This window comes from Lipophrys pholis (assembly GCF_963383615.2).
Source record: "Lipophrys pholis genome assembly, chromosome: 21".
NCBI classification, from domain to species: domain Eukaryota; kingdom Metazoa; phylum Chordata; class Actinopteri; order Blenniiformes; family Blenniidae; genus Lipophrys; species Lipophrys pholis.
Window position 1 is genome coordinate 18280056 of NC_137649.1, and position 18547 is coordinate 18298602.

General features: G+C 40.8%; 1 protein-coding gene across 2 annotated transcripts in view; it reads left to right on the forward strand.

The window, feature by feature from the left end:
• LOC308126182 (MAM domain-containing glycosylphosphatidylinositol anchor protein 2) overlaps positions 1-18547 on the forward strand; it is a 188129-nt gene that overhangs the window by 89964 nt on the left and 79618 nt on the right. For both annotated transcript variants that reach the window (XM_080490365.1, XM_080490364.1), the window contains exons 4-6: positions 7803-7999; positions 12065-12203; positions 12966-13235. In XM_080490365.1, the coding sequence (XP_080346491.1) occupies positions 7803-7999; positions 12065-12203; positions 12966-13235 (606 nt within the window). The remainder of the gene's footprint in view (positions 1-7802; positions 8000-12064; positions 12204-12965; positions 13236-18547) is intronic.

The window sequence follows — 18547 nt, forward strand, 5'->3', positions numbered from 1 at the left end:
GTTCTTGGCAGAGACAGAAGAGTAACCTTCATAAACCCCCCCCCAAACTTAAAGGTCTGCCTCCTTACAGTTTATTAAAGCAGCTGTTAGACTCTCTGGTTGCTGACCTGTATTTCAGATAGTGAAGCGTGAATAGGTGACCTCCGTGAAGAAGCAGCACATATGAAGCTATCCAAAGCCTATTAAACCTTCAAGGTTTTATTTGAAAATATATTGGGACGTGAACATCCATTACTGCTGCACTGCATTGTAGTAGCCTGAACAAAACTAGCCTTTTATTTGTGGTGTTTGTTGTTTCTTTAGAAATGGTAACTGTCAATGACATCCAGTGCCAGGCAGAAATACCTAATTAGGTAAGTTTTCAAAAGTGGGCTTGCACATTGTTATCTGCCTTTCATTGCTTTGGCTTTGATACTCTGAGCACAAAAGCTTTTTAAATCAGATTTACAGAAAGATTTTATAAAAACAAAAAAAAAAAGATTACATCATATTCAGTCCCGAATAGTGATAGCCAGACTGTTTGGATAGAGTAGAAAGAAAGACTTACTTTACAGGTGAACACATATCGATTATTCCCAGACCATACACAATCAAAACAGTGTTGAAAATGAATCTACTCAAATTTATAACATTCAGAGAATGTGTGTCAGGAGGGGAAAAAAAATAAAATTATTCATCAATTCGAGACTTCATTGAGTGACCTTGGTGTAACTTGAATTGATGATCCAAAACTGTCTGGAATCATCAAAACTACAGTGTGGAACAAACATAACTGTCAGCCTCACCCAAAAAAGAAATTCAGAAGGGAGCAACTGTTTCAGGAGTGCTGTTGTAAAAACAGCAAAAATAACCAGTTTCATGGCAGTCTAATTCGAGCTGCCCTGATAGGGTGAACAATGAAACTCTGTTTCACTTTGACAGGAAGAAACAACATCAAATGATTGAAACCTAATCCCACTTTGAACACATGGTCGCCAAAATCCAGCACGCTTAAACCCCAAAGAGTACAAATCAAGATTGCACAGGTGAAAGGCAAGCATTATTTGTTAGACCTGTTGATTTCTCACAAAATACTACATCTCAGCAGTAAGTGACATAGTGGAATAGTTAAGTGAATACCGAAGCTTTAAGGAGCCAAGACAGATTCAAGACCAGTCTTGAGTACTACGCTATCTGAAACCACCCAGAAAGTCTTAAAGCCCAGCCTGGTTGCTTGGTTCTGGTGAAAAAAAGCAATACAAGTGCATTCTAGTGGAATAACACACTAAATCTCATGTGTTTACAAACTGCAAGAACAAGTCAGGTGAAATGACGTGTTCGCTGGGAAACAATAGTCACCCTGCGATGATTCACTCATCTCACCAGCAGATTCATTCACACTTTATTCAGCAAATTATCTGTGCGTCGGCAGTGATAGTGTTGGAGGCAATCAGGGAGGGAGGAGAAGTGTAATATAAAATGGGTATTGCCGATGGGAATATGAGCATATGCAGTGCTGTGTATTTATTATTTGAAAGGACCCTGATGGAATTATACCAAATTTTAAACAAGAAGCTCCGTTATTTGAACATAAGCAATAGTATCTTGTGTTTCATTGACCTAAACTTTGATATTGTGGTAAAATAGCATTTCACTTGCACAGAACCTTCTTCCACTGCCTTTAGCAGTCTCCAATGTTTACAGAGTTAGTAAGATTATTACTCAAACACCGACGCTGACAGCTGCTCAGTCCTTCCATTGGGAGCAATTTGGGGTACAATATCTTGCTCAAGGACACTTAAACATATGGACAGGGGAAGATGGGAGATCGAACCCGTAGCATTGCAATTAAGCGACAATACAGTTTATCAAGTGACAATGTCATGCCATGTTTTTGTGAGTGATGGTAATGGTGTCGCCTTGGCTTTTTCGATCACCTCACCCTGGTTTAGGCGTTATCTTCTCCATGTTCTTCACTGCTTTATCTGTGCTGTCCATTGTGTACCAGCTTGAGCCGCTCTCACCTCGTTCACCATTGACAGTTTGCCAGTCTAATACGGGGCAAGTACAGACACACACTCGCATTCACACCTCAGATAAATTTTAGATTAATCAATGAACATGTTTTTGGACTGTGTGAGAAAAGAGAATGCGAAAAAAAAACCACACAAATGCAGAAGGCAACTGGATATTTTCTCACTGTGAGGCGAGAGCACTAAACACTGTGCAGCCCTACATCAGACTAATCAAGCAAGTATGATTTCCTGACTTTCACTTTATTAAAATAGAGTCTGACCATCAGAGTCATTTATCCCAGTGAGCTACATTGTGTCACTGTGTTTGTTCAGCCTCCAGTAAATTACGAGGACTATTAATATAAATATTTGTTGAACTGAAAAGTTAAAACTGAAAAGACGTACAGCCCCATTACGTGTGGCGTATAGAATTATAGCCAATAAAGGATGTATCATGTATCAAGGATGAACCATGTCATCCTTATCCGTAGTTTCTGGAACTGATCGGATAGCCCACATCATTCTAGTCACTCCAGCTGTATATGTGTTGCTATAAGTCCTCTCAACTGAATATATATACTTAATATAAGGATGAAAGGAGATCAAGAGCTGGAGGTGGTTTCTATTTCCTCAGGTCTATGTGACGGATAGAATGAATGGAAGAAGGAGAAGAAGCCTTTAGCTTTTCTGTAGGTGAGCTGCGGTTATTGGTGGCAGAAAAAAAAAAAAGTTTCCCCAAACCAAGTGTCTGTTACAACTCTTAGTAACCCATTTTTTACTGCACCACTGTTGACATCTCAATATTGCAATGTGTATCACACCACCACATTTCCATGTCACACAATGACTGAATGAGCTCCTCCCCAGTTTCCCCTCCTCTTCCTCTTTTCATCCCTCCCTGAGCCCGGTGCGGCGCAGGAAGCCGCTCACGCTCATCTCTCATGTCCCGGAGAACGATATTCAGTTTACTGAGATATCTCTGCTACACAGGCGCCATCGTCAGAGTGGACTCATTGCAGAAATAGATGCATCATGCCCTCGCCCACCCTCCAAACACATCCATCCGCCACCACAATCACACTTTAGTGTGCGGCAACAGCTGACACCACATAGATACAGCGAGCAGGAGGTAGTTATTGTGGAGTGTAGCCGTGAGATAGAGGTCACTGTTGCCAAGGGGTTGAGAGATGGGGGGGGTGGGGTGGGGGGGGGGGGGATGTTCTGACAGTAAATTACATGTTGGATTCACATATTCCATCAGAGGTGTCTGCATGAAATGGATGTTATATATCAACAATATGGCTTATTAACCTTTGGACCCACCCAGATAAAATGCATTAGAATGCACTATTCAGCAAGCTGAAATTACACACCATGTATTTCATGTTTTATTTGTGCTTCCTTATTGAATGTGATGTCTTTACACATACAGTGATAGTATATAGGTTCTTCACACCACATTAATCCTGGAATGTTTTCAGACATTAAATCTTATATTGAATCTTTTATCAGATTTATGTCATTTATGCTTTTTATTTTGGGGGGGGATCATACTTTACTGTTTACACCAAAAAAGACGTTACTGGTCAAAAACGCATTTTAGCAATAACTTTATGGACTATAAAGTTAGATTATAGCCTCCATCTGTCTGTTTTTTATTATTTCTTTTATCAATGCCATATCTCGGAAACACCTTGAGGACATTTCTACAAATCCAGTTCATACTGTCACTCCCAATAAAGTGATTAGATTTCCCCCCCGACAAAAGGCAAAGGTTAAAGTCTCTATCACCTCATATTTGTTCCATTCCAGTCAATCAAAGGACAAATGTGTGTGGCAAATACACAGGCAATTCACAGGGAGCTGCCGAGAAGCGATGGCTTTGGTGACGCAGCTTATATTGTGATGACACATAATTAATTTGCTTGCTATTGTTAAAACTTGAACATGTGTTCCCTCTTCTCAAATTACAAATACAAATAGCACCAACTTGCAGGCAAATTACATTGTTTTACACATTTTTGTGTAAACGCAAAGCCTTTCTGAAGCGAAAATGGAAAAACTATGCGTTTTCACTAAAAACTTAAACATAGCTTTGGGCAAGCAGGCAGACCGTACAACAGCAATGCTGCTACTGATGTGAGTACTGTGTACTGTTACAAATATCAGCAGCATTTGCAATAATTGACAGACACCGAGAGCAATGATATTTCCATCCAGTTGTTTTGAATATTGATCGCCGATAATTATAACCGAGTAATTATAAAAATGTGGCCATCGCTGTATTGGAGTGATAAATATTATGGATCTTTTCATGTCACAATTGTACAGAATTTGCCAATAGTCGTCGGATGTGGCATTGGTTTTTTTGTCAACAGAATTACCAAATGATCGCAGTCATAAATTGATCATTTCCAACAGTTAACATCAGTATTTACATTCCTCAGCAGTCCCTTCTACATATATTACATGAAGTCTGGTCAGAAATTTACTTCAGCTGCTGCATCACCTGTTCACGGAGACATTCAACTGCAAGGCTATATGATTCCAGTTCAGGATTTACTTTCAGACTCCATCTTCAAAAAAGCAGCTCGAAGGTGAGGTTCTTCACAGGGCAAGCTGCCAAGTAATAACTTCTCTAATCACTTATCCCACATGCCCATATTTCTACCGGAGTAAAAAAAAAAAAAAATCATCGACAAAGGGAGCAAGTCACCCTCATTTTCGGCACAGGAAACAGCTGCTGTACAGTATCATCACCTCATTAGCCTCACATCTGTATCGCAGCATTGTGGAGGTTGTTACATGCTCTCTGCCTTCATTTTGTCTTTCTTTTTTTTCTTTTTTTCCTCTAACCATGACCCCCACCCCCCACCCCCAACTGTCTTCTCTTCATATCGCTTGCTATCCATTGGCACAAAATAAAAGCAAATTGCTTGTCAGTGACATAATAAGGCTGTTTTTTACCCATGAAAGACATTACACAAATGTCATTCAGGTCAGCAGCTCCCGCTGGTAATCATGCTGGGACAGTGATTAGATGAAATTAATCGCGGGCCTCTGTCGCTCATGGCTGACAGCCTGGGAGCCGGAGACGTGCTCTCTTCCCAGGTGACTTCAACAAAATCAAGTGGAAACTGAACGACATCAAAGCCGAGAAGAAAATAGACGAACTCGCATTAGATTAACACCCCAGAGACAGTGCCCCCCCCCCATTCCCAAAAAAAAGGGAAAGGTGTCTTCGTGTGCGTCTGTGTGGGTGGAAGGGTACGAGTAGGTGGAGTGAGATAATGTGTGAGCTTTCTTGCAGGTGTCTGCTTTTTTTAGAGGAGGGTAGGGGGACATGAAAGGAAGGAGCTAAGGTTTTGATGTGATAATGAAGTGCCTCCTTTAGTCTCCATCTTCTCTTTTATCAAAACCACTCACTTGCACCTATTTGTCCAACAAATGTGTTGTAAGGCCGTCAAAGTGCTCGTCTGCATCCTTTGACCCAAAAGGGGAAAGATCAACACGAGCAGGTTCTGTTTTAGGTCTTCTCACTTGAGAGAAGAACGTTACACTCCCTCACACTCATCTTGTGACAACTCCTCTGACTCGTCTCTACAATTTACACATTGGTGTGTCAGCCGCCCCACCCCCCACCCTCCAACCCTCTGCGGTTCGAGACTTGTCATGGTCGGTGGAAGTGAGCGGGAGCGTTGCTACGGTCGGTGTGCTGAAGCGTTTCACTGTACATGGACAGATTTACCGGCCTGTGAACGCATAAACCTGCAATTACAAACCCTAACAACTCTGGCGCAAGCAGCCTGTACGCCACAGTTTTCCAGCAGGCTCGGGGATTTAAGCCTCACAATCAGTCAAGCGTGACTTTAGAAGCTAATTGCACAAGAGCGGTACACACGCACATACACACGACATCCTTATGGGAGGAAGACTGATGGCAGAGGTAGAATTTGGTTTGAAATTCATCAAATTTTAATCCAGTGCATACATTTCCATATTTCCATATTTATCTCTTTGCGCTCTTAGCATCCACTTCCTCTCTGCATATCATTTTTGGCCCTATTAATAGCTCTTACCACACATTACCTAATACACACTTATCCAGTCACACAGGCTCAGAAACATGTCACCACGTATGAAAAAGGGAGACAGTGTCCTATCAGGTCCAGGATATAAAGACACACGCATCCCAAGATAGATAGGGCTGCTAATAAATCACTCTATTTCTGCCACAGTTGAAAGGTAACAGACGAGAGAGGCTCTGGGTAGAGTCACAGATAAGATGTAGGATTCATACTCACCGCCTTGCCTCGATAATGAATCAGTGTATTTACTTAGAGCAATGTGCTCCTTCAAAATGGCCTCTCAATTGCGATGTCTTCTCTGGAGCGTTGTCATTCCCCCTCCTCTGTTTTACTACTGCCCAGCCCCCAAAGGTAATTGCTCTTACCTGAGACACTGTAATGGATCCTGGATGAAGTATTGACCGCCGCTAGATTTTGATTAAGGGGCTGTAGGGCAGAACACGTCTTTAATGAAACTGAGGAATCAGCATTCTCCGGCTGGTGTGTGGAGGCTGTGGATGCTGTGCATCGTGGCCCACAGGCACCTTGATTAGGACCTGATCCTCAGCAAATCCAGGGGTGGGCCACAGTCACTGAATTAAAAGCGATGAATTCATCCATTAATAATACCTAAGGCGTCTATAGTTTTTCTCTGGAGGCTTATAATCGTTAAAGATTTGGGTATTCATTTACTGTAGGCCGTTTGCACTCCCTCACTCACATATTCACCTCAATCACTCACCTTGCCGCTCACTTGCTGGTGCACTAACTCAGTCATTAATACACTCAACCCCCCCCGAATTTGTATGGAAAAGGTCAGGTTTTATCAGTTAGAATTTTAGCATGAGGGATAACTTGCGATTGCTCCTCTCATCCCCTGCCTTAAATTGCCATTTTGCTCATGTTAAAAACTGATTGCATCTCGGACAGAGATGAAAGGGAAACAGCCAGCTCTCTACGTTCTTTGTGCGTGCAAATGGAAATAATCTAAAAGGCGAGTATTAGCATGCTAAAAGACACCACAGCTATGATGAACGCCATTTGCCGAGGCTTAATATGATAGCTGGAAAAGATGATTAACTTTGAATCCATTTAATCAACCACAAGCACTTTCTCGAATAACCAACTGTTCCGTGTTGGGGTAAAACTCTCCTCAGATGTGCAGAGAAATTGGTGTAGAGTAACTGATGTGTCAAATCACAAAGTGGCTGAATCACAGTGGAGGCTCGCCAAACAGTATTCTTTGAAGTGATGGACATCAAACATCATTTTATGGGGTTTGTGCGGAGTATTTGTCGTCCTCTCTCATGTCTGAGGCCCACAATGGAGTGTGACTTGGAGCACACTGCTGCTTGACATGACTGTGAAGTCGATGTGCCCTTGGGCTGCATCCTATTGACTTAAGTAGTTCAAGGAGTGGGCTTCCCACCTCGCATCGACCAACGTGTGCATGCCAATATCTCGGTTCTTCCAGTGCAATGAAATTCCTGACCCTTTAGGACAGACCTTTAACCACAATCAAAAAGTGCACATCACGAAAGACGATATTTGCTAATAAAAACAAGGTTTCCTACAGTTTGGGTTCATGACTGCTGCCACAGCTGAGCAAATACATATTCAACGGTCAAATGTGGTCAGAGTGATTGATCAGTCCAAGAAATCATTGACTTGTTTGTGACCAACTGGCATTTATTGTGGGTTTTCTCGTCTTTGTGTGTGTGTGTGTGTGATCCTCTCACAGACCTTGATGACCCAGTGGTGACGGTCCATCAGAGTATAGGAGAGGCCAAGGAACAGTTCTACTACGAGAGGACCGTATTCCTCCGATGCGTAGCCAATTCGAACCCTCCAGTCCGCTACAGCTGGCACCGCGGGAGAGAGGTCCTGACACAAGGCTCAGACAAGGGGGTGGAGATCTATGAGCCTTTTTTCACACAGGTAAGACAGAGTCAACATGATATGAATGAACATTTCAAGCCAGAAAGACTAGCACCTGCGTATTAAGACATAAGGCCTGATTTACTAAGATCCCGTATGATGCGAATAGATTACACTTTCAGTTTGAAAAACCGAGCGACCTGAGGTTATGCCTCTCACTGTAATAGCAGACACATTTCTGGTAAAAGCCGAGGTGATTTGCATCTACTTTACAAAAACATTAAAAGCATAACATAAACAACACAACCGTTTGCAGAGATTGTAAATCACTTTGCATGTTGCATATTAATCTACAAGCATAAAATCCTCTCGGTATTTAGTGCACTGTGGGATACGTCCGGAAATATCCATACTCACAGAGGCAAATGCACTAAATTGTGTGTCTATTTTGCACATTTGTCTCTCTGTGATTCTCATTATTAGTGAAGTTTCCACAAATTCATGAACACATTATCAAGTTTGTATGAGTTTTGAAACCTTGAGTGCATCAGGCCGTTATTGTTTGGTTTAACTTTTTATCTTGTTTTGTGGTCCTGGACATGAATTCATGTGACAGACCGAATAAGTGGATGCTGAAGAAATAAAAAGAAGAAACTTTTTGAAGGACTGGCTTAAGATCTGTTCATCAAGTTTGACTCGGCACGCTCTCATATTAAGAGTTACTCTCATAACCAGAACTAACTTGCTACTGTGGCACCCAACTGTGTGTCAATGGAAGAAGAGAGAGGGAAGAAATCCACTTATGTTATTACAACTACAGCAGTGTCATTTATTTATTTAAAACAAAAATTTTTAGCAAACTTTTATGACACAGCACAATCATACCACAAGAGGGTCTGTTTTTTTTGTTGCGTCGATTCTTAATTCAGGTATGTAGAAAATACTTTTTTCAGTGAGTGTTTCCTCCAGTCACAATTGATAGATTGAGCAAAACATCTCTGCCTCAGATGAAAAGATTATGAATTATGTAGTGGTTCCGATTACTAGAATAATAACTATATCAACAAAAAAAAAGAAAAACATCAACAACAAAAGAAAAAACTGAGTGATGAGCTCTTCACATAAAGTAAACAATGTTAGTGACAATTGACTTTTTTAATTTATGGTTATTACAATTATTGTGCACTGTGATAGTCTATTGATGATCACGTTTTACATATACTGACAATATGAATATTTAAATGATGACCTTCATCAGCCTCTTGTGACATAATGTACAAAGCACAATAACAAGCTGTCACAACACACACACACACACACACACACACACACACACACACACACACACACACACACACACACACACACACACACACACACACACACACACACACATGCAAGCACTTTCCACATTTACATAGCAGATGAGTGTGAGCCAAAGTTTCAAATTACTGAATCAAGACAACATCTTATTACAAAGGTGAAAAACTGCAATGTGATTTTCCCCGATTATAGTGCTGCTATTTTATCAGCACTGACAATGAGTGTCATTTGTTTCAAGACCCCAAGGCAAACCTCACTACCCCATGCCGTACGGTGGGACTGTGAAACTTATTAACCCTGCGAATAGCAATATCAGTTTCACTAACCCAGTCACCCGATATTAGGGCTTCGCAGATGAAGAAAGACTGGGTTTTTCTTCACAAATCATTTCTTTCGGATGAGCGAGGGGTTCCTCTCCACAATCTGAAAATTGAGAAGCTTTGTTCCAAAAAAAGGGATTTGGTGCAGTCAACAAAGAACTGATTGAGATTGCTCAGTCACTTGTGAGGGGAATTGTAGTTTCTTGAATTGATTGAGTTGAATGTGACTTGTAATGCGGAACTGGGCATCAGAATGAATGCAAATCTATGAGAAAGGGGGGAGAAAAAAGGCATTCAAGGAGGGAAAAGAGGCTTAAGAAATAAAGAGAGAAAGAAAAAGGAAGTGAAATTGATGTTTGGCCAAATGGAGAAAGATGGCTGGGAACTAATGGAGTGGGTGAAGGAGTCTGAAGAAGAAGCACAGCCGAGCCTCAAAAGACACTCCTTCCTCCATCCTCCTCTTCACACCTCTCTCCTCCTTCACTCCCTCCTTCTTACTGCCCTCTATCAAAGCTTTAATTGGCTCTGAGAATTTAAGGGCAACCCAAAAACTAGAGATTAGCAATGTGCGATTCCAAACAAATCCTCCCTAAACTCCCTGTAATTTACTGAAATCACTGGAGAATATCATCATTCTTTAACTGTACTTATGAACTTGCCCCAAACAGCCACAGACAACTGAGAGACTCAATCCCGTCTGACCTATATTAAAGCTACAGGGTCAAAAAGAGCCACTTCGGTCCTCCACCTAGTTTTGTAGTTACCTTCAACCTTTGTCTCTCGCCATTATTCTTCATTCAAGCTTCACTTCAGCACCTTTTTCAGCCTCACTAATGCTTTATATTCCCTTTGATACCGGAGAAATGCAGAGGTGGCTTTTCAAACTCTGCACAGAGAACTGTTTCTTCATTAAGTGTGGCCCAGAGCTGCAGTGTTATTTTGGAAAGCTTTCTTTCTACTGTCTGTTTCTCCCTTCTCGACAAAGTGACAGACGTGGCATAATTATCAAAAGTGTAAATCAGCCTGTCCTCGTCATGTGTCAAGCGCAACTTTTCAAGTGTTGGATAATTTCAGATGTTTATGATGGATTTGGTTTGTTCTTGTGGCAAGATCTTAAAGAAGAGTAAGTAAGTAAAGGCTTGTTACGATTAATTACAACGTTGTTCTGTCCAACTTTCTGACTGGACGCCTCGGAGGGCTATGAGTTTAAGTTGCATGATTAGCTAATGGTTAATAAATCATTTGTACGATTTTTAGGTCGGCATTCAGACATATTAAACTATTTCTCAGATTTCCTTTAGAGGAGCAACTTAAATGTTGTTTTTATTAGCTCATTTAGAAACGATGAGTAAATATTTTTAGCAGCACTCAGACTACACCCCATTCAAATTCAATTTGAGATGCATTTTTATTTATTTATCTATTTATTTATTTGTTCGTTTTCTGCTGGCCCAGGGTCAGGTCATAGCACGGCTAATCTTTCAAGCTTTCATAAATCGTTAAGCACATTCCATGAAAACAAATCAGGACAGACAATATTTTCACCTGACAAAGACGCCGTCCCCATTATTTCTATGCCCTTTACCGAGAGCTATTAGGACCCATTCTTTAAGCCCGTGTGTACTTTAGCATTCAATCTTTCCTTCAATATGGCCATCAATTCTCCCAGTGCAATTTGGTTTAATGTGTTTGTCCTTACCATTCCTTTCTCTGCTCCTTGCATTCTCTAAATTGGTTTGCCTCCCTGCTCCCTCCCACCCGCTGTGAGGAAAGTGTACACTTTGAATACCACCAATCTCATCCACTGGTTTCTGCTGTGAGAAAAAATTAAAAGAAAAAAAAAAAAAAGGAACCATAAATAAGGCCTCATAGTTGGTCTCCTCCAACTGAAATGTCTAAGTGATGTAGGTGAGAGCCGTAATCACTTGTACCAGGAGCATGCGGCTGACTCGTCTTTTCTTCTGCGTCCCCACGGTCCTCGTTCCCACACCCACACGTTGGAGGGAGCCAAATCAAAAGGTTTACATCCTGATCATAATCTTCAGGCAGCGCTCGTGGTCAACTGACACAGCCGGAATCAAACACTCATTCTTAGTTTAATAGCAGTTTCTGTGGAGAGATCACCCACAGAGCCCGTCCTTTTTTCTGCTGCTCGGTGGTGAAAAACACTGCAGGATCTTTCTCTAGAGGGGTAACATCAGTATGAAGCGAGTTGAATTAATATTTTTTTTCTTGAAGAGAAGTGTCTTTTTTTTTTTTTTTTTATAAGTACTATTGTGGGACTCTGCTGGTTTTTTTTATTCCACATTTCTCTTTGTAAAAATGACATCCATATGCATCTCTTTGACCTTTCTTTGGAGCTGGTTAGCCTTTATCTCTTTCCCTGTACCTATTTATTAAATTATTTTTTTTTGCATTTCTTTTACTCTATTATGTTGATATTTTTGCACACATTTGCATACCAGTGTTGGTTTGGTCTGAGCTGCAGGGGGAAACAAAGATTTTGAAGCTGAAGAACCTGCGTCCCCAAGACTACGCCAATTACAGCTGCATCGCCTCCGTCAGAAATGTGTGTGGGATCCCTGATCGCAGTGTGATCTTCAGACTCACCAATAAGACAGGTAGGTCCACAACCTGAATCACACTTTTCTATTTCAATTTGGAAACTGAATCTACAAAAGACGTCTCATTAATGAAGGAAAAAAAAAACCCAGATGGAAGCAGATTAATTGTCGTGCATTTTCTTAGCTTAGGTCTCATACTGTAATTTTTCTAACTGACTCAGTCAGGGGCGTCAAACAAATGGCCCATGGGGCTATAAGGGGACCTGCAAAGGGTCATTGAAAAGTGTAAATGTTGAAAAGAAAACATTTTATTTCAATTTAATTAAAAGTAACTGCCGTTTCTGCTTTATTCACTTTCCGATTGCACTGTTGTAGTTAGTGTAGCGGTCACAACATGAGCCGTAGACATCAGTGGTACAGAAAGATACCTTACTGGTGACAAAATTGATTTTGCATCCAACTTCCTAAACAAATATGCCAAATGCTGCAAAATACCACATACCAAGGAGATGATTTCAGGACATTTTATTGTATTTCGCACCAACTGGCATCAACTAAATGCTTAATGTGGAGATTTGCGCTTACTGTATGTTTTTCTCAAATTTTCAACTTGCTTATGTTTTCTAAATATAAATATATCACACTTTGATGCAATAAAACGAGGGGAAGTTTAAATTTCAGCGTTATTATGCCACCATTTTGCTGGTCTGACCCACTCGAGATAGAATTGTGCTGTATGTGACCCCTGAACTGAAATGAGTTTGACATCTTGGTCTTCCTAAGACACTCTGCCTTTTCCCTGTCTTCATTTCTCCACAGCCTCCCCGTCCATCAAGCTGCTTGTCGAGGATCCTATAGTGGTGAATCCCGGGCACACGGTGTCCTTGGTGTGCATCACCACTGGAGGGGAGCCGCCCCCGATCCTCACCTGGGTGAGCAGTAACGACAGCCTGCCACAGAGGAGCGTGGTGAAGGGGGGCACGCTCACACTGCCGGCTATCAGCTCAGACGAGGCGGGGGTCTACAGCTGCGTGGCCAGCAACAACGTCGGAAACCCGGCCAAGAAGTCCACCACCATCGTGGTGCGAGGTGAGAAGGCATGCTTGCACGTTTCTCTGTCACATTTCAGTCAATTCCGCATCTTTGGTCAATATGAGGCTTATTAGAATGAGGTTTGGTAACAGTCTGAAGCACAGGTTCAGAATTACAGGGAGCTTCTGCATCTGGCCCTGTGGAAAACACTGAATAATAAAGTATTGGCTTACGTATTCCTCAAATAACATTGAATCTATTTACGAGGGAGTCCTCCTTGATTACCTTTAACATGTGGCTATTATGAGAGCAGATAGGCTGAGTAAAAAAGTGAGCTCAGGATATAGGTCAACTGATGTGAAGTGGCTGTGGCAGCGCATCTAGTCAAGTATAAAAAAGTCATAATGTTGGATACTATTAGCTCCTGACCTATAATGTCCTCCTACTCAAGTAAATAATGAAGTACCCTCCGTGTACAAACTGGAGATGCATGTATTCTCCACCCAGTGGCTCTTCTCTCATGTCTGTTTACATTCAGACTCCTACCGATGCAGCGTCAGTCCATTTCTAACTCACACCATATCCATTCTTTGTGAGCCATCCGTCTTAAAAGCAAACATGACACAGCTGACTAAACACTTGATCATAATTGGTCAATATTACAATATATAATGATAAAACCTGATATTAAGCATTATACAATATGCTCTCATGCATATAATAGGCTCTATACAACTTTTCACAGTAACACCGTCTAGCAGGCTATCCTCAACAGATCCCAACAGCAATCAGAAAAATAACACTTTTATTGTACTTTTGTTTTGGGTCCAATCGATTCAAGAAGAATGTCAAATCACCACGAAGGGAAAGATTTAGCAGCGGTGAAAACGCGTATAGTGTTAAATGTGGGGATACATCCCATCATGAACTTTAGCAAATCCCACCCTTTTAATAAATCTATAAAAACTGAAACTGAATATGTATTTCATCCCAGAGGCTTCCCATTCTGTCCTTCTATCCTGGCAGTGAAAGTATTTTCACATATTTCATTTGAGTGCAAACTTTACAAAGTTTATAATTTATTTTATAATTACATTTTAATTCATATTGAACGTATTTATTTTTCTGAATGCCCTTAAGTTATAAAGCATGCACTCACTGGGTACAACTACACTCAGTCAACTACTTAATGCAGCCGTGGTTACTTAAAGCCAGTCAAGGACGATGCTGGAGGCAAAAGAGTGTGAAGCCATTAATTAAAATACACTGATTCGAGGAGTAGTTAACAGGAATCTAACAAAAGCAGCAGGATGAGGGCCACTGCAGGTCGTTTGGTCATAGTGAGGATTTTTTTTAAATTTTATTTAATTTTATTATTTTCTTTCCAGCTGCTCCTCACCTGAGTGGCAGAGCCACGAGTATCTGATCTGGCTGCAGCTCATTACAGAAATAATCGTTTTCTGAGTACCAATTTATGCATTTTCATATCAACAGTTCCCTATTAAAGAAAAAGCCTCCAGGATAATGAGTACTTCTAGGTTTAAACCTGGCATGCGATTCTTACAGTAAAATACTATAACCGTATCTGTAGGGTAATATTTAAGACGGGCAATATTACCATCTGCAAAGAAAAGCCGTTCGACTATAAGACTGGCACAGATGCAGCATAATACATGAGGAAATTGACTTTCATACTTTTAAATCGATTGCTATGACTAAGCTGGGGGATTAAGGGTGGTGTGTGACTATGGGCTTTCATCTGTGACATAATGTTGAATGTGAAATTGCAGGTGATTAAAAAGAGGCAATAATTAGTGGAAGCTTTACAATCAAAGCAGCATCCAAAAGCAAAAAGTGTGTCCTTTGGAACATTTTGACTTTCTGTGTTACACACACACACACACACACACACACACACACACACACACACACACACACACACACACACACACACACACACACACACACACTCCACTGCAATCAATGCAAGCTCGCTTGTCTGTTTAACATGTGGAGAGAAATTAAACACGGTAAAAATGCACTGTTGAAAAAGAAAGTCAATGCAACATGTTCACTCCTACCTGTCAAACCCATGCACTCACGCCAAGAAACACTGCATTTCCCTAAATTAATTTCCTTTAATCCTAATGTAAACTTTGCGCTACTGCCCCAAACAATATCCTGACTTGAACCTCCAGGCATGTCCTCACTGAGTTTTGTTGAAGGGATTTGCTGTTTGCCACCATACAAACATAAATTTCCATAATCTGAGTGTGTGAACAGATTTAGGTCCCAACAATGGCAACAAATACACATCCAACCACACACAAGTTAATCAAATTTGAATCTGAGTGTCGCAGACGAGCTCATAAATGTATCTCACAGACTTCTTCTTTCATCTCTGAGATTATGCCACAGCTCCATCATCAGGTCACCTCTGTGCTCAGCCTGTTTGGAAGCGTTTATTTATGCAGCCATATACTCTGTGGGAGGAAAATCAAATCATCCACAAATCATTTCTGATGGTCCCCTGACAGAAAAAGCCTTTCTATGTGTTGTGAAAGTGCCCATATTGTTGAGGACTTAAAAACTAAAAGGCTTACATCAAAGGGAAGATGTCAGGTGTCCCATGGGAGCAAATAAGTCAGAGCACACTCACTGGAGGCAATCACTGCAATAAATATCACAACCTCAATGATGTGTCACATTGCCGGAGCTGACAATGGTTCCCACAGGGGATCCTGGTCATATATCACCAAAGTTTTCAGCTTTTTTAAATAATAAATTCTGGGGTTTTTGAATATAGCCTCACAAGCGATTCATTGAACGGTTTGGGACACACGGCAGCCCGAATAGCATGCGCGTCCTTCCTTTACTGTTTGCATCCAGAGCAGCCTGGTCTGAGGTGCAGCCTCACAGCGTCTCAGCAGCGCCTCATTTAGAAGTTCAGCGTGGAGCTGTTTCTCTGCACTCAGTGTGTGGTTTGCAGCAAAAATAGGTTTTTAAAGGGCATTGGCACAATGCCAGTAATATTACATAACAATTTTCACTCTATGCTCAATGTCTGAGCAAAGGCGTAGCTGTTGTTTATTTCATAGTCTTCTATAGTCACACATAAACAGTAGCCACCTCTTTGCCCGGTGTATTGAGTACAGCGTGCTTCATGTTTATGTTTTTTTTAACAAGTACCACATACACTTTATATACCTTGTGATGCTTGACCAAATATCTAGCAGGATACAGATTGCACATCGGTTTTGTCGTTGTCTAAATGTTACATGGTGACCCTGAATTATTAAGTGTGAATGTGAAAATGGTAAATGGAATCCATGTATATATACAGTATATATATATATATATATATATATATATATATATATAGGGGACGGGGTGAAATGGAGGCAGACAATCTGCTATGGGACAACAAAGAAATGTGAAGTCACATTTCAGTTATGACAAAACTTCAAATGTCTAATACGGTACAGTTATAAAATGGATGCATTTTAATCCTCAAAGGTCGCCCATAACTCAGAGTGAAGTGACACACTTTATTTCCCGTCCTTGATTGTGCACAACTATCAGTCCAAAACAGGCAGGAAATCCAAAGAGACTTAAAATCCGGAAGAAAAAAAAAAAAAAACTGTCATGACGAAAAATTGCTAGAAAGCAATGCTGACACTAGGGTTTACAAAAACACTTGTGCAACTGTGGTGAAAGTGTGGCCACAGTTGAATACTCACAGGAAGCTGATTAGGATCCCAATTACTGGAGAAACTGAAGAGAGTTGGACTTAAAGCTGGAGGTGACAAATAAACAAGGAACCGACGGAACAAAAGAAATTGGGATCATAAGCACAACAGCTGACATTACCCACACACAGAATTATCAGAGGCATAGAAATGAGGATTACGACTATAATCTTGGTGACGCTAATCTTGGTTTCCCATCTTGACACGTCTGTGATTTTTCAAACTGAAGGCAATCAGGTGAGGAGAGTAGAACACTATCAAACAACTTAAAAAAGGGTCTTCAGTGTATCAAATCAATGAATTATCACACATCACAGAGGGGAAGTAGAGGAGTCAGACGCTGAAATGACACAATCAGTCCATAAGTGACAAAGACAATTAAGCATCAATATGCAACAGAAATTAGATGGGAAACATTTGTGTCAGGCTGATGAATCGTCGCTCTTGTCAGTGCAGCTGTGGGATCACAGATTACTGACAGTCACCTAGGAAGGAAGGAAGGGTTCATAAATGACATCTAATCTGCACAAAAACTCCACTTAAGTGACAAACTGTCACCAAGTGCAAGTCTTGGATCAACATACTTGAATGACTTCTCAGTTTAGCGCGGACACTGGGAGATATTATCAAAGCAAAGTCAATTTGAAAGGAAGACAAACTTAGATGCTATCAGCATTTGATGGGAGACACTCCCAAGTCCAAGAAAACGTCACAGATGTCAAAGCGAATTTGGACCCAGCTGTAAAGATCACATAAAAGCTATAAAAGCTCACAGCAGGCCTGTTTTCATTTTATTTATGTGACAGGCTAATAAAATATGACTTGAAATGACAGAGGGTGGGAGGTGGGGTGGTCTATTTAATCACTAATTAACAGGAGGTGGGTTCAGCATGTTATCACACTTCTCCGGATCACTCTCCTGAGTCTGACGAGCTGTCACTGATGCAAATGCAATTTTTGGATGATCGTGCACTAGATGATCGGTGCCGTCATGTCTGTGCAATAGCACTACTATAAATCAACCTGTAAACCACAAATTTGACTGTAAAACATCAGCATACTGATGCTTCGTCATTATATAAATGCTTTTCAAGTATCACCACAAATGGTCCGCAGATTATTGCATTTTGCTTTGAAAATGACTTTAAAGCTTAACTATATTTGAGGCTGTCTCTCTTTCAGGAATCTTTCTTTATTGTTTGTTTGTGCTTTTTCTGCACGTCTGTCACCCCTTTCCCAAAATGACTTTTTTTGCTGTACTTGAGTGTCACGCTGCATGAAAACAAGCTCACAGCATCTTTCCATAATAAAGAGGCTGGTATGTGGGCTTGGATTCAGATGTGCTAAATCTCTGACTTCAGTAGGAAACTTCAATCACCATGGGTACAGTTTCGTATTTGAATTCAGGAAAAAACCCAAAAAACAATTTTTACTCTGTTTTATTTTATCATCATCCTATGTTTTGTAAATTTAGGCTGAACCCTGCACGGCAACCCTGACATCATACAGAAGGCAAATGATTACACAAGTGATTACAGTATTTCTCTACAGCTACGACAGATTTTACGAGATCCTCACTTGAATATATGTATGTTTTTGTCTGAGTGGTTGATACGAGAC